At 56.8% G+C, this 24,749-nt stretch overlaps 1 protein-coding gene, 1 long non-coding RNA gene and 1 pseudogene across 2 annotated transcripts in view; 1 reads left to right on the top strand and 2 right to left on the bottom strand.

Annotated features, from left to right (window-relative positions):
- Positions 1 to 3,615: 3,615 nt before the first annotated feature.
- On the bottom strand, positions 3,616 to 3,734 carry LOC120582692 (uncharacterized; annotated as a pseudogene).
- A 271-nt stretch (positions 3,735 to 4,005) lies between these two features.
- Positions 4,006 to 24,749, top strand: part of BSN (bassoon presynaptic cytomatrix protein) — a 40,898-nt gene continuing 20,154 nt past the window's right edge. The window contains exons 1-4 of the mRNA XM_039836814.1: positions 4,006 to 4,046; positions 4,128 to 4,536; positions 17,203 to 18,084; positions 24,536 to 24,749. The exon at positions 24,536 to 24,749 is cut by the window's right edge and continues 341 nt beyond it. Of these exons, the coding sequence (XP_039692748.1) occupies positions 4,006 to 4,046; positions 4,128 to 4,536; positions 17,203 to 18,084; positions 24,536 to 24,749 (1,546 nt within the window). The remainder of the gene's footprint in view (positions 4,047 to 4,127; positions 4,537 to 17,202; positions 18,085 to 24,535) is intronic.
- LOC120582366 (uncharacterized) lies at positions 6,559 to 9,878 on the bottom strand. Its single transcript, XR_005647548.1, has 3 exons — positions 9,751 to 9,878; positions 8,829 to 9,026; positions 6,559 to 7,843 (listed from the first exon to the last, which is right to left on the bottom strand). It is a non-coding gene; the product is annotated as an uncharacterized LOC120582366 (long non-coding RNA).

The following is a 24,749-nucleotide window of genomic DNA, read 5'->3' on the forward strand; positions in this document are numbered from 1 at the left end:
CGCCTCTGTAGTCTGCAGAAAACTGTATGCTGTGGCGCTGAGGGTGCGGCCAGAGGCTGAAAAGGACTCCAGGTGCCATTCCTGCCATTCTCTCCTCCAGGGAAGGGCGGAGGGCCAGGCTGGTCATGTGCTATGTTTCCTCAGCTCTAACGCACTTTTGGGGCATGTTTTCCTGTTCCGAGTCATGATGTGCATACGATCCATCTATTGAGGAAACACATATTGCGTGTCTGGCGTGTGCCAGACACTGTACTAGGCCCTGGGACACACCGTAGCGAAGGTGCCACAGAGGCTCTGCCCACACAGAGCTGGCAGTCCAATTCAAGGGTCACAGAGGATACGCAAAAGCAGCACACGTATCACACGATGACTTGGAATGTTTTAAGTGCCATGAGAACAAAGAGGCAGGAGGGACAGAAGCTGCATCGTAAATAGTAGTCAGGGACAGTGTGCCTGAGAGGGTGCCAGCAAGAGCAGGCATTTGAGAGAGTGCAGGTGCCCGCAGATGCAAACGTGTAGAGGCAGGAGTGGGCCTGGCGTAAGGCAAGTGCAGGGCGGGAGAGAGCAAGTCGTAGGAGATGAGGCCTCAGAGGGAAAGGGACTGAATCTCATGGACCTCATGGGCCATTGCAAAGCCTTCGGCTTTTTCTCTGGCAGAGAAAGGAAACTGTTGGAGGGTTTGAGCAGAAGGAAGTGGTCTGGCTTAGGTATGTAAAGCGTGATCCTGGCTGCTGCATAGAGAAGGCCATGGAGGGGCAAGTGGAAGCAGCCAGGCTTATGCAGAACGGAAAGAAGAGGGGACAGTGGCTTGAACCAGATGGAGCAAGGAGGCAGTGGGAGTGGCCAGACGGAAGCCATCCGTATGTACTGTTGATCGACATGGGATGAGAGAAGGGAGTCAGAGGCGACTCCAAGGGGAAGCCTGGGAGGAGCACATTTGGGGGAAGAACAGGAGCTTGGCTTGGATGTGTCGTTTGAGATGCCTGTAAAACCTCTCGGTGAAGATGTAGGTTTGACAGACAAGAGAGAAGTTCAGGGAAGAGATCTGGGCCAGAGATACACACTTGGTAGTTATCGGTGGGAAGCGGGATTTAGAGCCTTGGGCCTGATGTGCACAAGGACTGAGTCCCTCCAGCGTAAGAAGCGGAGCCCTGGGATTGCGAGATGATGAGGCAGAACCTGCAAAAGTGTTGAGAAGGGCGTAGCCGGGAGGCAAGAGGAAACCCAGGAGAAGGTGGTGTTCCAGAAGGCAGGAAGGAGGGAGTACTCGGCGCTGTCAGGTGCTGCTGCTGCTGGTTAGCTGAGGTGGGGAACCAAAGAGTGACTGTCAAGTTTGATAATGTGGAGGCCATCGGTGACTGGGACCTGAGCGATGTCTGTGGAATGGTGGGTAACAGCCAGGTTGGACTGGGCTGAGCGGAAGGGAGGAGAGGCGCCGAGTGGAGACAATTCTTTCGCGAGTTTCCCTGTGAAGAGGAGCAGAGAAATGGGGCAGTAGCTGAAGGGGGAAGTGGGTCGACGTTCTCTTTTAGGATGGGAGACGCATGTTTGTATGCTAACGGAAATAATCCAACAGAGAGGGGAAGATGGATGACGAAGGAGAGGGGAGAGTTTGGGAAGGTGAGAGCGGGCCTTGGGAACAGGAGACAGGCGAACAGTGGGGGGCAGACGCTACGAGGCCATGGACGTGCAGATTCTCCTCCAGTGGCTCCCACTTTCTCCATGAGATGGCAAGCAGATCGTCAGTGACAGTGGAAAGAGAGAGGGACATGTTGGAGGCTTGGAGGTTAAGCAGAAGGTGTGAGGAACAATACAAGAGGACGGGAGGGCGAAGGGGGACGGCTCCATGTTGCACGGACACGCGGCCTGCGCGCAGGGGGCATCGCCCTTGCGGTACAGACTTTGCTGAGTGCAGAGGCATTGTACGTTTATTTGCAATAACCACAGCTGAGTTGAAAGTTAACTTAAGTTTGGATCCTTAATTGTCACAATCAGTGTCCCCAGAAAGACTACTTCATGATGCCACGTTGAATTAAAACATCACTGTGTACACAGAACATTGCCTGCCTGTCACATGTCAGGCAACACAGATACAGTAGAAACGGCTAAAGTTCTTAGAAGAAACCACAGACCTTGCGCAGCCTGGGAGGGAGCGATGCAGTCCCTTCGTAGGTTAGAAAGGGCTCTTGGAGCTTCTGACCAGCTTTCAAGGACTGCGTTTAAATTCCAGCCCCAAGTAATTTAAGTAAAAAAATGAAACTATGCATTTAACCAAGTGAAAATATTTCTTAAAGATACATAGAAATTAGTCTACTGAGAGGCCCTAGCGCCCAGGTTTTGAGTGTAAGCCATAGATGCTGAAGCCACCAACGTACTGCGTCTCAGAGCTGGTGGCAAAGATGGCCCAGAGAAGCTAGACCCAGACTCTGGTTATCTTACCGAAGAAGCAAGTGGTGGGTCTGTGAGACTTGATAGATGGGTATATGCTGCTTTTGGTTGATGAAAGAAACATCCAATGGACATTTAATAGTGTTTCTTTCTTCTGGAAGAGTCTTCAGTAGATGGATGGCATGCCTGTCCATCGGCACTTCCCCGGAAGCGAGAAGCTAATGAGCGGACCTCCGCAGTGGGCTCCTCCTCTCTCCTCTGAAATGGCTTGTCCTAAGATGTCCTTCCAGTTGGCTCCTGAATCTCTTTGGCAAGCAGATGGCCTTTACATAAGGACAGCGAACTTAGATTCTCCTCCAGTCAGTCAGACCCTACAAGGATTGGGCACCGGGGCAGACGGGTCAGGCCAGGCTGCTCCACGGGCAGCTGTGGTCGGGCCTCCGCAGTGGCTCTGAGCCAGTTCGCCCTGTCTCTGGGTGTCAGTATCCACCCAAATGAATGCAGACCGAAAAAAGTATAAAATTTCAGGAAAGCAATATAAAGCATTGCTTTTGGCTTTTTTGTGCTCAGCGTCTTTCAAATTAGAAAAAGAAAATTGGCAGAAATGAACTTAAGTTGGGTAAAAAGAGAAGGCATGTACGAGAATTGAGTTTAGCTCAATGGTTTGCTTTCTATCTCACTGAACTACTCAGTTCTGCTGGCTTGGCTGCAGCTGGGCCAGGTCGGGACGGAGGTAGGGGCCAGACACCCTGGACCTCCTTCTATGTGGCTCCCCTGGGGCTGGATCCTAGAACTCCAGCCCCACCCACCCTTACACTAGCGGAAAAGTAGTACTTCGCCCATGTGTTGAACTTGGTCTGGCTGCAGGCCTGCTGGAGGACTTCCAGGAAGAAGGCACCTTGGTCCCTGCTGGAGATGGCATTAACTAGACATTGGGGTGCCTCCCACACCCACCTCCACTGTCTGGGGTCAGCCTCTGAAAGGGACCACATCAGAATGTAACAGACCTGCCAGGGCAGTAGCTCTGAACTTGAGCTGTATCTGGAAACTACTAAGGAAAAAGTACTAATGCCAGGGTCTTGCCCCCACGGAATCTCATGTAATTTGTCTGCGGTGCAGTCTGAGACTCAGAATTTTTTTTTTTTTTTTCAGGCAAGGCAGCCCTTGGTTGACCTCACAGATTGCAAGGGCCTTGTCAGTTTACAATCCCTTAGTTTTTATTTTTTACGTCTACAATACCTGGTTTTCCTAGGTAGTCTCCCATCCAAGTACTAACCAGGCCCGACCCTGCTTAGCTTCCGAGATCAGACAGGATCGGGCTTGTTCAGGGTGGCATGGCCGTAGACGAGACTCAGAAATTTTTAAATCACCCTAGGTGTTTCTAATGCACATAGGTTTAGAGCCTTGGTACTCAAAGTGTAGTCTGCAGACCGAGTAAAGGCATTATCTAGAGATTCTTAAAAATGCAACCCCACCCAAGACTTACTGAAATCAGAATCTGCACTTAATCAAGATGTAAGAAGGACACTCATGATCTTACCACATGGCCCGGTGCTGAGGGTTCAAGTGGGAGATGCTTGACAGGGCCGAGCACGGGGCACAGTCAGCGCTCGGCGAATGGTGGCTGTGATCATGGCCCTAGGCAGGAAGAGAGCATGGTAATGGGGCTTGGCGGAGACCCCTGCAGGCTGCTTCTCTAAGATGTGTCTCTAACATAGTCATTTTCAATGTCATTTCAGCGTTTCCAGGAGACTGGACCCCAAGGAGCCCTTGAGTAGCCAGAGAGCAGCTTCCCCAACCCCGAAGCAGGCTTCTGCTACTGCTCCTGGCCGCGAGAGCCCCCGAGAGACGAGGGCACAGGGCCCAGCAGGCCAGGAGGCTGATGGCCCCCGCAGGACGCTGCAGGTAGACGGCAGGACGCAGAGATCAGGGCGGTCCCCCTCTGTGTCACCGGACAGAGGCAGCACCCCCACATCACCCTACTCCGTCCCCCAGATCGCTCCCCTTCCCAGCAGCACGCTGTGTCCCATATGTAAGACCTCGGACCTCACGTCGACCCCCAGCCAGCCCAACTTCAACACCTGCACCCAGTGTCACAACAAGGTCTGCAACCAGTGCGGGTTCAACCCCAACCCTCACCTCACCCAGGTAACCACCTCCGCGTCGCTTCCCCCACCTGTCTTCCCACACCTACCCTGCTTCCTTGTCCCTCTGTCACCAACTCCCTCTTCCTGCTCATTTCCCTTGGCCACCGGCATCTGTGTCTTTCTGGGGTCATATTCTGGCTCCAGAGGTGGTAGCAGAGAATAAGGCCTGGCCCCGGATCTCCTGAGGGATTCCTGTTCCTCCCGGAAGCTTGGGCAGAGGCCCAGAGTCGAAGATGCTTTCTTACCTGGTTCCAGTTTGGCCTGGCAAAATGGTGTTGAAAGGGCCAAAGACAGTCTGATGGACAACTTTCCCCAGTGGGTACTCATTTGGAGAGGGCCCCCAAAGAGGCAAATTCCCCTGGCCCTAGGCCAGCCTCTCTCCAACAGTGGGCCTCGGAGGGGGGTGCTGGTGAGGGGAGCCAGGTGCTAGGGAGGCAGGAAACTGCCTTCCACTCAGGCTCTGGAATGCCGCTCCTCCAGACTCCTGTTCCAGTTAGCTGGGGCGGAGCAGCTGCCCATCTACCGGGAAACCTTGGGGTAGAGACCCAGGTTGGGGGCCCAGCATTCACAATGGGTGACAGTATCCTATACTCACCAAGTGGTCACTACAGGGCCATTTCCATGAAATTGGCCTCCTTTCTGCCCCAGATGATCCTGGGTCTACAGCCCCACCCTGGCTTTGCTCAGGGTGCTTTGAGCTGCTGTGGGTCGCTCAGTCGCTCAGGCGAGCCCCGGAGGCTCTCTGGTGACCTAGAGGCTGGCTGCTCCAGTATACTAGCTGAGCCGGGGCCATGGCTTTGAAATGAACTGAGCGGGTTTGCTGACTTCCTCCCTCTCCTCCTGGGTAACCAGAGAGGTCACTGGTTCTCCCCCCAGGGCTGTGCCCTTGGGCAGGGTGGAGAGCGGCTGACTGAGGCACCGGCCTGGCCACCGCTGGGATTATCAGCAGCAGGAGCCGTTTTGACCACATGGGTGGGGGGATGAGTGAGAATAATTGTTCGCAGGCCGGGGTCTATTTGCGACATGAAGTGCTGTGGGTGTGGGACGTGTGGTTTGAGAGAGGTAAGTGTGAGATTCCGAGGAAGGAGCTGCTGGTGTGGGGAGATGACTCAGTGCATTTGGAGTCGTTCCTGGAGTGTGGGGGCTTCCTGAGGAGGCGTGCACACTCGTGATTATTACATCTGGGATTAGAAACGGCCCGTCCCTGCACTGATCGGTTAGGTAAGTGTTTGCTCAGTATCTGGAACAGTGTGATTAAGGCCACGGCAGCTCACTTGGAGAAGCCAGAAGCACCTGGCCTCACAGGATCTGGAAGGCTTGGCAGGCAGGGGTGCGAGATGCCGCTACGGGCATCCCCCCTCGTGCTGGCCTTGGTCTCTGGGTTGCAGCCTCCCTGAGGTGCTCACTCGAGCTGCAGGCCCTGAACGGCTTTGGGCGGGGTGGGCAGAGATCAAGGGAGAGCCACACACGGTGGCACCAGTTTTCTGGTGGGCCCCCCAGTCCTTACCACACAGTGGGCTCCTCCTTGCCTAGGACCTTCGGCGAGGTGGGAAGGGAGCCAGCCTTTGACTGTGCCTGGAAAAACAGCAGAGTGGGAGGACCTTGGCGACACTCAGTCCATCTGCTTCCTTGAGCTGGGAGGAAGTCGAGGCTCAGGGCCAGGAGGAAAGGGGCCTGAAACTTCCCGTAGACTCACAGCGTTGGGAGAAGAGCGGTCCTCCTGGCCCGGCAATTTAGGCACCTGCCGGGCTTGACAAATGCCATGGTTCCTGGCGGGAGACTTCCCAGAGGCTTCAGTGCATCCCAGAGGGCGCCACGGACCAGGGCGGGGCTGTGGCCGGCAGCCTTTCCCAGCCTGGCTTTCACAGTGCGTTAGGGCTGCTGTTCCATGGCGTCCAGGTCCAATGCTGACCTAGTCCATTCTCCAGTTCTCATCTGGTAGATTCCCTTTCCCACCGAGGTCTCTAAGCAGAGCCTTCTCTTCTCTGTGGTTGGGTTCCGGTGTGTTCCTGTCAAGGAAAAGAGCCTTCAGCACGTATTCCCGAGGGACCGACAGCGCCTAGTTTTTGAGTCAGAGCAGGTACCCTTTGTCACTTTGCTAAGAGCAGATTCGCCTCCCTAGTCATGCTTCCACATAATGAGAAGATAAGTCGCAAGTCTTGCTGATAGATCTACCCTGGTCGGAGCACATCTGTTCCAGCACCTCTAACTTGACATTCTGAGGGTCCCCCTCTGGGGCCGGGAGGTCGTGCCTGGGCCTGCTGCTGTGGTGGTGCTGAGCCTTGGTTGAGAAGGGCCGGCAGCCTGGGTCCCGCATCCTGCCTCGGAGGTCAGCAGCCTCCTCCCGAGGGCATGTCAGTAGGACGCACTGCTCCTCGGCTTCCCACTGGCAGGGGGAAGGACATAGCAGTCCTGGAGAGGGACAGGGCCACACAAGTGACGTGGAGGCTTTCATGGCCTCTCTGAGACTGCTGGTGAAGCCGCTCTTGGATCTTTGGGACCATGGGAAATGAGCCTCTTTGTGTGTGTCACGGGTAGAGAATCACTGGCCGCTTTGTAACTCAAGTTGCCCCACGGATTCGGAGTGTTGTGGAACTCTGTGCTGATGGCCTCGTGAGGACAAATGAGCAGAATGGAGGAGAAGGACTGGCGCCACGGGGCCGATGGTCACCGGAACTCGGTGCTTTTGTTTTTCTGTCTCAGATCATCTGTCAGGGTCTTGTACTTCAGCTGGGTCCCACGGGCATGGCAGACCACATCTGGAGATGAGACTCACGTGCAAGTAGAGCCGCCAGCCCCATTCGGCCCCGGCGTCTGAGATCTGGAACCACTGCATTTCTGGCCCGTGGCCCCAAGTCTCCCCTGTCAGCCCTGTGGCTGCCAGATGGGAACCACACTCACAGACATGACGCTGGCTGTTCTGCCCGTGCCCAGGTTGGCCGGCTTTCGAGGCCGTGATTGCCCTGAAGGAGACGCTTGCCCGTGTCCTCTGCTGGGTTTCTGAGTGCCTGGAGCATGTGGGGACTGCGTGGCAGTCAGGACAGAGCTCAGGGTGCCCTCTGGCACATGGGAGGAGACAAGGTTTGGGGAAGTCTCGGCTTATTCTAGGTCATTCTGGAGCAAAAGAGCTGGGGACCCAGAGCCGGTGGCGCAGTCTCCCGTTTCCCCCGGGGCCTCCCAGCCCCATTTCCCCACCCACAGTCCACTTTGGTTTGGAACAAGCAGAGCAACTGGCCTGTTTCATGGCGAAGGCTGTTTCTTCCTGGGATTCTCCAGTCTTGGAGGTCAGGGCAGGTAAATAATTTAACCTGTTTGAAACCGTGACAAAAGACTGGGGGGTTCCTTATGGGGTCCAAACATTTCTTGTTACCTCTGAGAGACCATCCCCGTGAGGGCGCTCTGACCAGGGGGCCGGAGGTGTCAGCACTCAAGCTCATTCAGCGCCCAGTGATGGGAAGAGGCAAGAAGATGGTTCTCCTCTCTCCCTGTGTGAGGGCTTCTAGACAAGTACCTTAAACTTCCTGAAGGTCAGGTGACCAGCCTCAGTAGCTTTGCTGATGCCCACCCCAAACTTGCCCAGGCCAATTAGCCCACCTCTCCAGTCCTCAGTGACTTAACTTTCAGGCCTGCTACCCCTTTCTTTTCTAGGAGGGAGACCCTTGTTGCACTTGTCAGGCCCCTATTTTGATAGCTGGGGGTGGGAGACAAGGCATGGCCATGAGCCAGCTGGGCGGACAGTAGGTAGGAAGGCAAAGTCAAAGATGGAAGTGAGCTGCTGGTGAATATGAGCAGTGTCCGGGGCAGGCACAACCCACCTCAGCCCTCCCAGAGGCCTCCCTGCCCTACTCAGAGTAGCCCCGGCAGCACATCCTGGCCTGGAACTCCCCCAGATGTGAGTCTGTCCTCGCCCTGGGAGCAGCATCGCAAGAGTGAGAGCCGTGTAGAGGTGGGGCTGACCGCACACCTGTGCTTCCAGGTCGGATCAGCAGAATTTCCCCAGAGCACTACCTGAATCCAGCCTGCACCTGGGAGGCCCACCCTCTGCCCCATGGGGAGCAGGGGCGGGGCTGCCACCTCATCCCCCCAGCCTTCCAGGTCCAGGCAGCCCATCCCTTCCCAACTCCCTTGCTCTTATCAGAATCACTTATAAGCCCCTCTAAGAAAACTATGGAAGAGTGATCATGGCCTTTGCTCTCCTATTCCAAGGTCTAGACTTTTCCGAGACCAAGCCAAGATGTTTAATCCACCCTGCCTCCCCACCCCCATCGGCAAGCCTTGGGCTTCGGCACTTACCCACAGTGGGTGGTGTGGAGACTACGCAATGGCCTCGGTCCTCTTCCTCTGCTGCCTGCATCCCACTCCTTTCCGGCAGGGGCTGGGGCACCAGATGGCCCGGGGGCGGTGCTGTGAGTGCAGCACAGATCCCTTCGCTGCAGCCACCAGCCTTGCCCCCTTTCCTCTGCTCCCTTCTGGCCACACTGCCGCCTGGGCCTGTAGGAATGAGGAGCAGGTGTTAGAAGGACATGGATCAGCAGTGGGCTGATGAGAGGCAAAGGTGTCCTCCTCCTTCCTGGGCCCAGGAGGAGGTGACATATGCACATGCGCCCAGCTTCCCCTCACCACCTCCAAACAAAATGGAAGTGGGGCTCCAGGCGGCAGGCCCTTTGGGAGGCCTTTCTCCCACCGCACGTCTAGTCCTTGGGTAGTCTAGTCTGCCTCGCAGTAGTCATTTTGACCCAAACAATTTTTGAGTCAGTAGGGAAATGCCTCCCAAGCTTCAAGCGGCCCTGGGCAGCCAGCTCTGCTACCAGTCCATGCTCCCAAGAGAAAGGGCCCTCGGCCTCTGCTTGGACCCCTTCAGGGGGAGGCCAGAGCCACTGGGGACATGTGGAAGAGGCAGCCGTGCAGAAGGGGGGTTGGCTCACAGCTGGAGCCATCAAGCATGGAGCATAACTTTTAGCTATGAAAGGGGGTTGTAAAGTTATCTAAGAATGAATGTAAAATTAATTCAGAACAGAAAATATGAAATTTTATTTCTAAACACCTGGTTTTAGATGTGAGGGCAAAAGAAACAGAACGAAAAGAGATTGGACTCAAAATGGTAGCAAAAAGGAGAAATAAAGTAAATAAGAACAGGCAGGAGGGAAAAGAGGGGAGAGGCGGGGAGAGGCAGAGGAGGAGAGCTCGGCGAAGTAACCAGTGGCTGGCTGGTTACCTCCGGTTCTGCCGTTTCTGCTATCCGTTTAGCTCAGCCTTTGGCCTGGACAGGCCCGCTTGTAGCCGCGCAGTCGGAGGCGGCCCTCTCCCTTCTTCTCAACCCTTCCTCCCTCCACAAGTGCTTTTTGTGTCTTTACGATAAACCAGGAACTTCCTTTGATTGTGAAGAGTCGGGTGGAGCTGAAGCAGACATGTCACGTGGCCCCGTGAAGCCTGCAGGCCGGCGGGAGAGGCAGACCTTCCACCAGTAGCCACACAAAGCAAATGCTTAGTCGCACCTGGGGGTCCGGGCTGAGGAGGACCAGGAGGAAGGCCGGGGGGTTCTTGATGGGATTCTGCGGCAAGACTGTTGGGAGCTTCTGCAGGGAGGGGAAATTAGGCTACAGGATATGACACTGAAGCTGGACTGGAGGCAGGTGGAGGCAGGGGACGCCTGAGGGGAAGTGCATGGTCCACGTGAGGGCCAGGGAGCACGAGGCCGTGCAGATTCTGCTGGGGTCTCTGGATGGGATTTCAGGGGTTTTGGAGAGTGGCAGTGGGAAGGTCAGCGGATGTGCATTTAAAAGCACTTTGGAAATAGATAATGATGATGGTTGCACATCATTATGAATATAATTAATGCCACTGAATGTTACACTCAAACGGTTAAAATGGCAAATTTTGTGTTATGGCGCACTCTTCATCTTTCTAACCCCCGCCCCCCCCACACACACACACCCACACACACCCTCTGGCTGCTGGGTGGAGAATAGCGTACAGGAGGAGCGTGGGTTCTGGGCGCAGGCTGGGGCCGGACCAGGGCAGTGGTGTGGCGATGGTCGTGGAGAGCCTCAATAGAATCCTGGTATATTTTGGAGGCTAATCAGACAGGTTTTGGAAATGTCTTGGACATGAGGGTAGGGGGTAGAGATGGAGAATTTTTCTGTTTAGGTCATGTCAAGTTGGGGTGCCCGTGAGCACCCGAGTGGAGTCTCGTAGGCTGACAAATCTAAGACCCTGTCATGCAGCCAGCAGGTAGGGGCTGGAGACCTTTGAGAGTCACAGCATGTATTGACATCAGTATGGTTCCCACTAAGCACTGAAGCAGGCATATCATTAACTAGAGATCAGTATTTGTTTAAGGTTCTTTTTCAGGTGAAATTTATATAGAATGAAATATACAAAGCTTAAGTGTACCATTCAGTGAGCTTTGACAAATGTGTGCATCTGTGCCACCCAAACCCCTCTATCGAGATGAAAAATATCCCCATCACCGCACAGACCCCATCCCGCCCTTCCTTGCCCCTCTGCCAGAGACAGCTGCTGCTGATTTTTATCCACCGTACACAAGTTTTGTCTATGCCAGAGCTTCATATAAATGGATCCTACAGAGTGTACTCTTCTGGAAAGGCTTCTTTCACTCAGCACAGTGTTTTCTGAGGTCCGTCCACGTGGACCACCCTCAAGAAGCCTGGCTGAGAAGGAGCAGACAGCACAGGCAGTAACGAGGGAGGCTGTGCAGACAGGAGAGGGTTCCTGAAAAGCAGGAGACGATGCGTTGTCCGGGTTCTGAGAGGAAAGGGGTGCCAAGGAACATGGAAGATGGGGCGTGGACCCCGAAGAGGCAGGTCTCAATCGCGAGTTGTCGTGTGGCTCCTCTTAAAGACACTGGAAACAGGGCCACCATGTGGGCCAGAAAGCAGGGGAGGGGCAGGAGAAATTGAACCAGCCATTGTGAAGAAAAGCTTCCTGGAGAGGTGGGATGAGTTAACCAGGCAGCTGGCAGGGGGTGGGGTGGAGGCGGGGCCAGGAGAGGTTAGGACATAGTTCATTTATGGTGGAGCTCATTTGCCTGGTGCCCATTCAGCTGCTCAGGTGAGGGACTGAAGCAAAAGATAAGCAATTGGGTCTAGTTCCGAAGCAGACGCAGGTTGAAAGAACACAGAGATATAGCAGAGTGACTAGAATGACATCAGATTCTGCAGGAAAGGAAGAGACGTGAAGGCCAAGGGCCCATGGATGAACAGGAAGCAGAGGCTCCGCTGTGAGGGCTCCCTGAGGCCCCAGGGCTACTAGCGGGGAGGCCTGGGAAGTGACCTAGATGGCTGGAGGAGGACAGGGGCGGCGCGATTTGGGAGGAGATGCGGTTTAGGGTGATGGTGAGTTTGCGGGTGAGGTCGAGGGATAGACGTGTTAGGGAGAAGGGCGGGGAAGCCAAGGCTGAGCCCCTAAGGCCCCCGGGGTTTCAAAGTGCAGCTGAGGCGGTGCCCCGAAGTCCAGGGAGCCCAGCTTCTGAAGAGGAGTGTGGGGGAGGGGTGCAGGGGAGTGGGCTTTGTCACAGACAAGAGGTTTCACAGGGCATGGTGGATGGGCCTGGAGGGAGGGGAGACCAGGGAAGAGTGGGGAAGTTGAGGGGTATCAGGAGGCAGAGGCAGATGTGCCCAGAGATCAGCGAGGGAGCGGACTCTCCTCTCCATGGAGCTCCAGGCCCGCGAGGCCTTCCAGCCTCTACTCCCCAAATTCTGGCCTCAGATGCTAGGCAGGTTTCTAGAGCCTCCCTCAGGGTCTTGACCCGATGAGATTGGCACAGGCCTCCTCTGTGGGCCAGGCCTGGCTGATCCGGCTCTGGATCAGTGTGCCATGCACGATAGGACCCTGTGGTGCCCGCTCCGAAACCTGAGGCCAGCCAGCTGACAGGTGAAGCAGATAGTGGGCGCATTTGAGCCAGCTGGATGCTGGATGAGCAAGTGCTATGTCCAACGCTGTGGGCCGGCCCTGGCTCCCTCCTCCACGGGCCACAGTGGGATGTATACCTCAGTCAAGTCCTGGCTAGTGACTCACAGCCCTGAAGGGCATGGAGTCACACTGGCTGGTAGGCCCTCCCAGCAACCTCTGGACTTGGCACCAGCAGGGAGGGCTCATTATAAGCTATTTCTGTGACGTTTCAACTTGTACCAAAGTGGAAAAAAGCATGAATGCAGTACCAGGCGTGATGTCAGGGCAGAGTGATCCGACTCACTGAATGCCCGCCCTCCAGGGAGGGCTGGGCCTCGGAGGCAAGCTGCTGCTCCCCGCAGGAAGGCAGGCCAGGTGACATCTGCACCCCGCTTCCTCGCTGGTGGGGAGATGGGAGGGGAGGGTAGAGAGAGAACCTGTTACTGCTGAGGGCTGCGGAGCTTCCTGGCAGCCATGGAGGTGGCAGTGAGGCAGGTACCCTAGAGCAAGAGCAGGTCCCCTGGGCAGCATCCTTTGGGGCCAGATGTGGCAAGCACGGCTGGACCCTAAATCCAAGGCTGGGGCTAAAATACAGTGGGCAAGCCACAGTGTCACCAGTATCCCTGTGAGAAAAATATTGAAGCCCCTGCTAAGAACTGTCCCCACGCCCCTTCCTGCCAGTGGAGGAAGCAGCAGGGAGCGGCCACTGCAGACAGATCACAGTTGGCTGCATATTTAACGTGGTCCGCAGAGTCCCCAGGCCTCTGGTGGGCAATGCCACTTCAGCTGCCCTTTGGCACGTTGATCAGTCCGAGTCATGGAGCAGCTGAGAATGGCTCTTCCAGCGGAGAGAAAGTCTCTTCAGAGCCACAGAGCCCCCAGGGCCCTGCCTTTGTGAATCCCTGGCAGGCTCCCCCGGACTGGACTGCGGGTGGCGCCCTATGGGAAGCCACTTTCCTGTAGCTTCCGTTTCCCCTGCCCTAAACCCCTCTTGGCCTGCACACTGCCCTGCCTTCCCATCCCTACTGCTGCCCAGCCCCTGCTGGGCTGAGCTGCACAGGCATCCATGGAGGCCCTTGCCAGCCCTCTGACATGGCAGGGTGGCTTCCTCTCTGTCAAGAAGGGTCACCTTGACAAAAGCTAGTATCTGGCAGAGCCATCTGCCTCACAGTGGCCCTGGAAAGTCCCCTTAGTTCCACCACTGGCTCTTAGGACATGGGGTCTGTGGCTGGTGGCCTGCCCATCTCCTGGCCATATGCCAGGTCAAGTTCATGGACAGCAAGGCCATTTCCTCTCATTACGGTGGGCAGCTGGCTTGGAAGGTGCAAAGGAGCCACAGTCATTGTGTATATTTGAGGAAGATTCTCGCTGTGCTGGTCCCAGGGCCAGGGGAGTCTGCCGCAGGCCTGGCCAGGCAGACCCAGCCTAGGTGGGCAGGTAGGCTGGGGGTATACTGCCAGCTGTCCCTGGCCAATGGACAGCCTCCATCCCCCTAACACAGGAGTTGGGGCCTCAGAATTGGGAGGAAGAGGCTGAGGTTGAGCCCAACTTGGCAAGCTCCCGGCGATCCATGGGGGAGGCAGAACAGGAAGCCTTGCTGGGTTCAGAGAGCTCCTCCAGCCAGTGTCCTCCTTGGGAAGACTTGCATGCTGGGCCTCTCCGCCAGGGCCTGGGCCTGAGCCTGGGAGGGGCTGGGGGAGGGTGCAGTCAAGGCTCCTTGCTGTCTGGAAGAGGCTGGATAGAAATAGCTGCACCCATCTGGGCGATGAGTCACTGAGGGGCATTTCAGCCTTTTCTGGGAGAGGTTCTATTTTAGGTGAGACGCCTGTTGACAGCCTGGGTGACGGGGGCTGGGTAAGGGAAGGTCTGCTGGTGAGTGCAGGAGTTTTAGCACGTGCCCTACCTTGTTCAACCCTGTCTAGAACCCAAGGGAGGGTCACCCTGAAGTCCCAGGATAAGAAACCTTACCTACCAGATCTGTCTTCTCAGTAAGTCTTACCTCACAGCGTGCTGCAGCCTGCAGGCACATGACAGAGACGGAGCTCAGGTGTAGGCTGGACACCCACCACAGGAACTGAGTTTGGGCTGCTGCCCTTGACCAGAGGCTGGGCCTCCCCTCCGGAGGGTGACCCCCTCCCAGGATGCCTCTGAGAGCAGAGACAACTGGCCCAGGAACTCCCACTTTGATGGGAACAAGCCTCTTCTCCCCACAAGAATGTCCTTTCTAAAGGGGTCTTTGGACTGAGTCCCAGGGACATAAATTGTTTCCTCTGTGGCTTTCTCTGTTCAAATGTAGACAAAGCTGCCTGGGGTCTTAAGAAACTTCCAGTGGAGTTAACAGTTCCCAGCTGGGGGGGCGGTGTCATACCCCAGTGCTTAGACATCACTGTTCTTGGGTTTCCAGAGCTGGGCTTGGTCCTTGAAAGCTCTGCCAGTGTTTTGCAGGGGTGACTTCTAGACCCATGACTTGACCTGCATGAGGCTGACTGGCCTCCGGAAGAAGCAGGAATGCAGAAGGCTCCAGGCTCCAGATCACAAGCTCGGCAGGGCTGTCGGGGCCCTAGCTGGGTTAACCACAGAGCATGTCGCTAAATCCTATCAGACCCTGGCTTTCTCTACTGTGAAGACAAAACGAGAGATTGCCTGTGAACATGCCCTGGGCGGCGCCAGGCCCAAGGGGTACTCGCCAAAGCGTGGTTTCTCCACCTCGTCTGGTGCTGGTCTAGGGCAGCCAGGCAGGACGGCTGAGCCCAGGCTACCCAGCTGGCAAGTCAACTGCGGCCCAGCAGCCACACAGTCCTGTGGCCTCAGGGCAGAGAGTGTGGCTGGAGGTACCCCGAGGGTGGAGAGAAGGGGCTTTCTGCCCCAGGGATCAGACTGGACCTTTCCCTGGCAACTGGGCCGCCATGGTGCTTTTAAAGCCTCTGGCTGCCCCTACAGCCTGGATCAGGCATGGCCCCCGCCCAGCTCTGGTCGAGGAGGAGGAAGGAGCCTCCCCATTGAGGCACCGAGCCTCCGATCTCATGGCTGTGGCCTTGTGGGAGCTGGATCCCCATGAATGGGTTGTCAGGATTATTCCTGCAGGCAGGCCTGTCCGGGAGAGCACTGATCTGTGCCACTCACAGCCCAGTGCTGACAGTACCTCACCGAGCGCTCATAGGGGGACAGGAGACAGCCAAAGAAACTAATTCGTAGATAACTTTGTAGAAGAATTAGTCCTGTGAAGAAAATAAGCTGGATGAATAGATACAAAGTGCCCGGGAAGTATTTTAGATTGTGGGAAGATTCTGGTAGGGAAGTAGCACTTGATTGAGACCCACACAACAAGCTGCCCCTGGGGGCAGAGGCAATCTTGAGCGCAAAGGCCCTGGTCCAGAAGTGAGCTCAGAGCACCACTTGGCAGAACAGGAGACCCAACCTGTCTGGGGAGACAGCTCAGGAGAGATGGCAAGAAAGGAGACCAGAGATGGGGATTGGCTGGGGTAGATCAGGGGACCTCAGGGGCCATGGTAAAGAGTGCCCATGGGAAGCATGACAGGAATCCACTAGAGGGATTTGAGCCTGTAGGTGATATGCTCTGATATGTATGTGGATTTTTTGGAGGAAAAAAAAATATTATTAGCTCCTGTAACTTGAAATCCAAAGGTAGATAGAAGGATTAACGGAATCCTAAGAATTAAATGAGGTCTCTTTGTCTCGGCTCCACCTCTGACTGTTGGCTTCATTCTTAGTATCTCTCTGTGTGTTGGGAAGAAAGGCCACTAACCTTCCAAGGCAGCGTCCTTCTGCGTGGTAATCCAAAAGGAAGAAAACCCTCTCTCCTATCGTTCATTTATCATGTACCAGGGACAACAGGGACTAGCTCAGACTGGCCCTGTTTGCAAGGTCACATGCCCACCCCTGCACCACTAGCTAAACCACTGATTGGCCAAACTTGAGTCACCAGCCCTTTTACTCAGGGAGGGCTTAATGACAGAAAAAACTACATGTCTGTCGCTCGAATAGCAGCACGTGTCTCGTTTGTTCTGGAGGCACACGCGATCCCATTTTCTTCAACACCTTGTCTTCTTTAAGGAACAAAAGGGCTTATTTCATTGTACTTACGTCGCCATTTACATTTGCTCTCAAGATTTGTCATCTCTCGTCCCCTCAGCTAGACTCTGGGCTCCTCTAGGACAGGAATCAGTTTCTTTTTATTTTCTACGCCTTCCTCTCCCACCCTCTTCACGAATTTATTCTTTCTGCAAGTTTTTTGTTGAATATCTATTATACTAGGCACTGCTGGCTTGCCTTCCCTCCTCATTTACATTTTAAAAGATCCCTCTGTGTGGTAAAGGCCTGAAGGGAGCAGCTTGGGAAGGAGAGTGACCCGCTGGAGGCTACTGGGGTCATCCAACCAGGAGGAAGGTGTCGTGGATGGTGAGGTGGGGTGTGGGGTGGAATGCTGTACACCAGCCTAAGGCACAGCCGGGGGGGCAGCGGGAGAACTCTGAGCAGGGCGTCCGGCAGGCAGTGAGTGGGTTGGTGCTTGGCGGTGGGACGGGGAGTGTGTGACTGCCTCTGCTCTGCTCCCCGGGCCTGGCAGCTCCTAGCGGGCAGGGCAGTGCCATCCCTGGCAGCCCAGGAACACCTGAGGAGAGCTTGGTGCTCCTGCCTGTGCTTGGAGCTAGCCCTGGCTGCTGCGGGGCCTGTAATGACCTGGGCCACGGCACCACCGGTCCTGGTCACCCCTCTGACCGTGATGCTTCCTCCTCAGGTGAAGGAGTGGCTCTGTCTGAACTGCCAGATGCAGAGGGCTTTGGGCATGGACATGACCACTGCGCCTCGCTCCAAGAGCCAGCAGCAGCTGCACTCCCCAGTCCTATCTCCCGTCCATTCCCCAGCCAAACAGCCCCTGGGGAAGCCGGAGCAAGAGCGATCTCGGGGCCCAGGGGGACCACAGCCCCGCCCCCTCCAGGCCGAGACGACAGCCAGAGCCACCCCAGTGCCGGGGCCTGCTCAAGCAGCTGCCCCTCCAGAGGTGGGGAGGGTGTCTCCTCAGCCCCCTCACCCCGTCAAGCCTTCCACAGCTGAGCCCAGGCCACTTGGAGGAGAGACCCTGGCCAAAAGTGCCACCACAGTGCCCTCTGGGCCTGGTGCTGCCGAGCAGACCCAGGAGGGCCTCACTGGAAAGCTCTTTGGCCTTGGTGCATCGCTGCTGACCCAGGCAAGTACCCTCATGTCTGTGCAGCCTGAGGCCGACCCCCAGGGCCAGCCTGCCCCCACCAAGGGACCGCCCAAGATCGTCTTCAGTGATGCCAGCAAGGAGGCTGGCCCAAGAACCCCAGGCTCAGGGCCTGGGCCAGCACTTGGAGCCAAAACTGAGCTTGCAGCTAGAACAGGTCCTGGATCAGGGCCTGGAGCCCCAGTGAGAACTGGGGGAACAACCAGTCCAAAGCATGGCAGAGCAGAACACCAGGCAGTGTCCAAGGCTACTGCCAAGCCAAAGACCATGCCGAAGGAAAGGGCTACCTGCCCACTGTGCCAAGCCGAGCTCAACGTGGGCAGCAAGGGCCCAGCCAACTACAACACCTGCACCACCTGCAAGCTCCAGGTGTGCAACCTCTGTGGCTTCAACCCGACGCCCCACCTGGTGGAGGTAAGAGAGCTGGACCAAGCATGTTCCTCTGGGCCTTGGTGAGGGGCCAAGGCCTGGGTCATGGGGTCATGGGGAACACGGGAACGAGAAAGCTGTGGAGAGCTGGGTCCGTGACAGTCACAGGCCGTACACCGCTGGTGCCACAGAGGGCTGTGCTTCTCCTGTCTCCACCCTAGGACCCTCTTTCCACCCAGAGAGCTAACTGGCACATTGATAAGGTAATGGTACTCTCTGCCTCTGACTAGCTGACCAGTCCCCTGAGGCTGGTCCCAGAGGTAGCCAGGCTCAGGAGGCCCTGAACTGACTTCCCCTCCCAGCTATCACGGCCGTGGCCCTGATGAGAGATGCCAACCTCCTCTGCTCAGGCAGGAAGAACCCGAGGTCCCACCGCGCCCTCAGTCTGTGACCCTCACAGGGAGTTAAAGGGCCGTTAGAGAGCTATGCCCTGTGCCCAAGGCAGGGAAGACGGCTTTCTCACAGTGGGGCAGGCCATGTCCTGCCGGCCAGGCTCCAGCCCGGCCAAGTGGTATCCACCCTCCATGCCTTTCCGAGGTCATTGGTGTTGGAGTGTCGTGTCTACTTGTCAAAGCCACACCTTCGATCTGCATATTTCCCCTGGCTGGGCCTGGCTCCCCTTTGGGGAGGCTTCATGGGGGTGCTCAGTACCCAGGTGCTTGTCTGCAATGCTCTTCTTACGCACAGGAACATTTGAGGGGGTGCTGGGGTCGGGGCTTGCCCCTGCGGTCCCTGCTCCAAGGAAGAGTGGGGCACTGTGCAGAGCTTGGTGGAAGGGAGCAGGGGCCCCAGTGTTCTTTCAAAGCAGAGCCCAGCCTGGGGGGCTCAGATGGTGCACAGGTATCCTGGCAAAGCCAGAGCCTGCTTCTGATGCTCCCCTCACTCACTCTGCCCGGCTCAGGGCCACCCATGTGAACCCTACCTTAGACATACCTGGGTGTGTCCCCTTCTGTGGCATGCCCTTGGGGTCTATGGTTGGCTTATCTTGGCGAGCGGATGTGTCCCCGCTGTGTTATGTCAGGAGATGGTCAAGCCAAGGCCCCTCCCACACACAATCAGCCCCCTGAGCCCATGGGGCTCCCGGACTGAGCCAGGCATGGCAGATGGCAGGGCAGAGGAGTATGGAGTGGCGTGCAGACCACTGCTGGCCCAGGATGGGACCATAGAGGAGACCATGGTGTTGCCATGGTCTGCGTGGCACCTTTTCTGACTCGTCTTGGCCAGGCCCTCTCGGGAGCTGCCGTGTGATGGAGAAGACTGCTTGGCTGCCACAGGCCATTCTTCCCAACACACAGGAAGGGGCAGCCCTGGGCAAGACAGGTGACTTCTTCATGTGATGCCCACGTGGTCCTCCAGGCCCCACACTGCCACTTCCCCAGGCCCTAGGTCCAGTGGCTTCCTGGAAGACGGCTGGCCTCCCTGACCAGGGCGGGGAGGGGACACCAAGGAGTCACCTCAGGGCCAGAGAAGCGCCAGCAGAGAGACTGCCAGGCAGTCTTACTGCCAATGGGTGGGGCGCCCCGATGCTGAGGGTCCTTGAGCCCCACTGGGCTGCTGAGCTGGCTCAGCCTAGAGAACCCTTATTCCCGAGAGACCTCCTGGCCTGCGTTTCCTCATTTAGCAGGATGCGCACAGAGGGGAGGGGGAAGCTATCGATATCCAGAAGTGTGAATGTTCCTGGCAGCTCCTTTCAGCGGCCCCTGAGCCAGGCTAGGGGAGGTGCTGCTGATTCAGTCCAAACAGAAATGTCTCAGCCACGTGCTGGCTCTGGGTGAGTGTCTGGACTCTGATCTAAACCTCTCAGTAGCTGCTGGATTCTCGCCTTCCTGGCCCCTGGAGCTTCTGCCTCTCCATGGCCAGCATGGCCCCCACCCCACCTCCTCCCCGTCCTGCTCCACTGCTCCTTCCTTGGCCAGAACCACCCTGGCCTCTACAGGATCTGATGGGTTCCATGGGCCTGATGGCAAAGCTGCTGGGCATCCTGGTTCTAGCTTCTCCCAGCCCCGTGTGCCCTCTGCTTCCCTGCCTCCTGCGCCTGATGGCAGAGGGCAGCCCGGCTTCTCTTCCTCCTTCCTCCTTGTGGCTCTGCCTGTTAATGCATCTATCCCTAGAGGGCCTATGGCTGCTCCCGGAGAAGGTATGGATGGGCAGCCATGATGCCCACACCTGAGGCTCCCATTATGGAAACCGGAAACCGTGCTACCATCCACCGTCAGGGGTGCAGGCTGGCAGCCTGGGGTCTTCCTCAACTTTCCTCCTCCGACCTCAGCATCTTCTCTATGGACCAAGCCCTGCCGGCTCTTCTTCCCTGCTGTTACTAGAACCTGGCCTCTCCTCTCCGTCCTAATGGCCTCAGCCCTGGTCCAAGCCCTTGTCCTCTCTCATCCAGACAATGACCAAAGCCTTTTTGCGGTTCCGACCACCTTGGGTCTTGCAAGACGCTGGTGGGGAGGGGCTGGTGCTTCACGTCCCCTCCCGTCCCTCCCACTTTTCTTCGCTCAGCCCCTAAAGCAGACGCTGGGCTGTCTTTGATCGCCCCTCAGCAAATGGCCATTTGGCGTTCAGTGCTTCTCTGTGACCTACTTAGTGTGTTTCCGGTTAGAGGCTCCTGATTTCTCAACGAGGACCCCGGACACATGCTGCCTTGGGAGTGAGGTGGCGGGGCCAACAGGTACTTCTCCAGGTCCAAGAGTTAGGTCTGCTCTGGCTGTCTCTCTTGTACTTTGCTTGACCGAGGCGGGCCCGCCAGCCTTGGGATGACTGTGCTGTCTGCACAGTGTGAGGGGCGGACCAGGGGAGCCCCCCTGCCAGCTCCCCACGGGCCTCTTAGATTGGCTGTGGCTCCACCTGAGGCTAGAGCCAGGTTGGGAATTTCCCTCAACATCTCTGAGCTGCGAAAATCTCTTTATCCTCTTTCTAGACAGGGAGTCCAGAGCACACAATGCAAGAGGCGGTAACACTGGATCCCCTTTCCCTTTGAAATTTCCTCTGAAAAAATTACCATAGTGCTATTTAGTGAGTCATTTCATAATTAAGAGTTGTTGATTCCAAATTTTTTACCTATTTATCTTTTTGAAGGATAATAATACCCTCTGGCTTAATTTTTAATTGGCTTTCAGTTCAAAATAGAGTTTGTGAAAAAATTAGTAGACTCGGAATGGTTACAGTAACACTGCCAGTTTCTTATCTTACTATAATTGCCAAAATACAAGCCGTGCCCTTGAGAAGTTGGGCAAAGGGCCTGGCACCTGTGATATGTGAGGCAAGGGCTCAGGTGGGGGCATCAGGCAAGAGGCCAGCAGCTACCCGTACTCCAGACCTGCCTCAGGCTGCCTCTGGGGTGGAGACCTCGGGGAGTCGTCTCCTCCCACGTGGAATGGGGGGACGGTACTCCCTTTTAGGTTTCTGTGAGAACCAGGCGAGATGCCATACCTCAAAGACGTACGCAAGGTCCACCATGCTGCCCGCCCTTGAGTCCAGACACTGGAACCAAAGTGTCCGAAAAGGGGAGTCTCTGTGCAGGGAAGAAAGCGTCCCCACCAGCCCCCGACTGTCTGGGGAATGAAGCAGCCCTGTGGCCAGAGCACGATCCTGGTCTCACGAGGCATGCTCCACAGGGCGCGAAACGGTGCCACAGCACGAGGGCAGCAGCCAGCCACAAAGACACACGTCGGGGACACCAGGAGGACTCCGCTTATTGGAGGCAGAGGCCCAGAAAAGAGGAGCTTCAGCACGTCTGGGGACAGGAAGGAGCAGGGTCACAGAGTCAGGAGAGGAACAGCAGCCCCAGTGATGGTCATGCCTGTGGTCCGGTGTCTGAGTTTGGGCCCTTTACCTCTGGGCACCCTTTGCTCTGGAATTTTCATACACTGTCCCCTGGTCTGGCAGTGGGGCCGTGGGGTATGTTGGGCCAGGCAGCCGGCCACAGGGTGTTTGGTCAGGCTGGTGTCACTAACCAGACTGACATGTAGGCCGGCTCCACATTTAAAGAGGGTGTGGTCTGCTGGGTCATTCAGATGATGGCGAGAGTGCGGGTAGGGGCTGGAGAGGCTGCTTCCAGTGCAGCCTCGCTGGACTCCCTTGGCCCATGAGACATAGTCACCAGTGGTCCCCAAAGGCAGCAGTTTTCGCCTGCCTGTGGGGTTCCCCACCGACTCTCTCAGACGACTCGCTTCCCCTTCCTCACCCTGAGCTCCCCCAACTCCATCTGATGGTGTATGTACCTGCACTTCTCACCTTTGGGTTCCGAGGGCCCTTGGGGGACTCCTACCCTCCTGCCCCCAGTGGGGAGAGTGAACAAGAGAATGAATGCACAGGGGCAGGGCAAGGGCATTTTGGTGGGGGGCCAAGATGAGAGCAGAGTGCACAAAGAAATTGGGGCCTCAGCGGCTGCGTTCCGGCTCCTAGGCACAGGGATTCTGCACGGCCTGTCTCCCACCCCACCCTCATTCCCCAGAGGACTTCGGCCTGGGCCAGGTCTCCCACGGCTCCACCCTTCCTGGCCCCAGTGCCACTACCCACCAAGGGCTGGAGAAGGGCCTTCAGCAGCCAGGTCAGGTGTTTATTTTTAGCTCTTACCTCACATGCCTCCTCCTGCCTGCTCTCTGTCTCTTCCTTGCTGTGACTAAAGCAGAGCCCAGAGCAAGAGGGCAGCAGGGCAGCCCCTTATGCTGCCTGGCCCCCAGCATGAGTAAGCATGGGAAGGAACAAGGCCCCGGGAGGCACGTGACCAGACTTGCCGTGTTCTACTGAGGACTGGGCCTTCGGGCTCAGGTAAGCGGGCTGCTGCCGGGGCTTGCTTCTCAGCCCTTGGTGTCACGTCTGCCTCCTCTGTCTAGGCCATGCTTGCAAGGTGCCCTTGCTTCAATTAGGCTGTTGCTTCTGGGTTGTGGTCTGCAGGCCAGAGGTGGGGGTCAGAGGTTTACCAGGCCACCAAGGTGAGCCAGGGCAGATTACATAACCTTGGAGCCTAACCGGATGTGGCTCTACACAAGGCCCCATGGCAGAGTCAGGGCAGTGTTGCCTTGGGCCAGCCCTGCTCCGGGCCCTGACCCTAACCCCGTCCTGCTGATCTTGGGGCTGGAGAGGGGGCTGTTGGCTCATTTCTGGAACTCTCTCTTGCCCTCTGCCTATACCACTTCCACCTGTCCAAGGTCTCTGTGCCATCGCAGTCCTCTCTGACAGGGGGATGTTTCCATTGCATCCCCGGGTGATGCCGGCGGCATGTGGGAGGGATTCTTAACTCAGACTCTGTGCTCTCCCATTGCCCTGTGCATCTCAGAGCTTGGTCTCTGCCTGTCCAGCACGCTCCCCAGGCACCTCTAGGGTGGACCCTGGCAGGCCAAGAGAGCCTGAGGCCCAGCAAGTAGCCAGCACCCATCGCCTCATCCGGGTTGAGGGTACATAGAGCACTGGGTATGGCCCAAGGGAGTCAGAGCCAAGGGCACCAGGAGTGGTGCAGGGCCTTGGTACTCCCGCCTCCCCGCTGCTTCTCATCCCAGGTGCCCACTCAGACTCCTGCCAGCAGCTCGGCCACTAGGATGGGCCATTAGGAGAACCTCAGGACACAGAACCACAGGGTCACAGAGCCAGGAGACAGGGCAAGGAGGTAGCCCTTGGCCCTTACCAGCCCCAAGGGTCAGCGACCTTAGCACCCTTACCTCACACACCCAGGCCCAAGTCAGGCCCTACCCTATAAGAGCCTAGGAAGTGTGACACCCCCAGGGTGTCTTGAGGTTACTGTAGAAAATGCCACGTCAGTAATTCTGCCTGGTTTCCTGCCTACAGAGCTACACACCATATCTCTGCCCTCGGCCCTTGCCCTAGGCGCGAGGCCCTGCAGGGAGCAGGGGAAGTCCACGAAAGACCCCTGAAGAGACCCCGCCATAGCCAGGCTGCTCTGCCTGGACCTGGCTGTGGGATCAGGTCTCAGGGCAGAGTCACAGCTCTAGTCTCAGGGAGACAGTCTCAAGGCCCTGAGGGACAAGCCCGTGGAGCAGACCCACCCCTCAACACACACCAGGGCCCTGCCACCTGCCGGGCCTGACCTCAGCTGGGACCCACGGCAGAGATGTGGTGTGTAGCTCTGGCCTCGAATAACTGGTTCCTGGCCCCAGCTCCCGGCTTGTCCAGACCCTGTGCCGCTTATGGCCTCCCCTTCCCTACAGTTCTCCTTGTCTGGCCAGGTGAAAAGCTCTCTGTGGAGTAAGAAAGGGACCCTTCTTTGGGCTTCATCATTTCGATTCTCTATATGTGCATCTAAAGACTGGGGGAGGCTGTCATTTGGGGGCAACAGATCTCTCAGTCTTTTCCCCCTCACGCCTGGGATGTCCGCTTTGGAAGACTCCTCACGGTTACAGAAATAGTCACAGAGGTATTTTTCACGATCTTTGTGATTCCATCAACTCCTCTCCCTTCTCCTCCTGTTTCCGTACAGAAAACCGAGTGGCTCTGTCTGAACTGCCAAACTAAGCGGCTACTGGAGGGCAGCCTGGGAGAGCCGACGCCCCTGCCGCTGCCCACCTCACAGCAGCAGCCGCCCGTGGGGGCCTCTCAACGTGCAGCTGGAACAGCCTCTCCGAAGCAGAAAGGGCCACAGGGGCTGGGCCAGCCATCAGGCCCCCTGCCCGCCAAGGACAGCCCCCTGCCCA

Source organism: Pteropus medius, unplaced genomic scaffold (genome assembly GCF_902729225.1).
Source record: "Pteropus medius unplaced genomic scaffold, Ma_sr-lr_union100, whole genome shotgun sequence".
Taxonomy (NCBI): Eukaryota; Metazoa; Chordata; class Mammalia; order Chiroptera; family Pteropodidae; genus Pteropus; species Pteropus medius.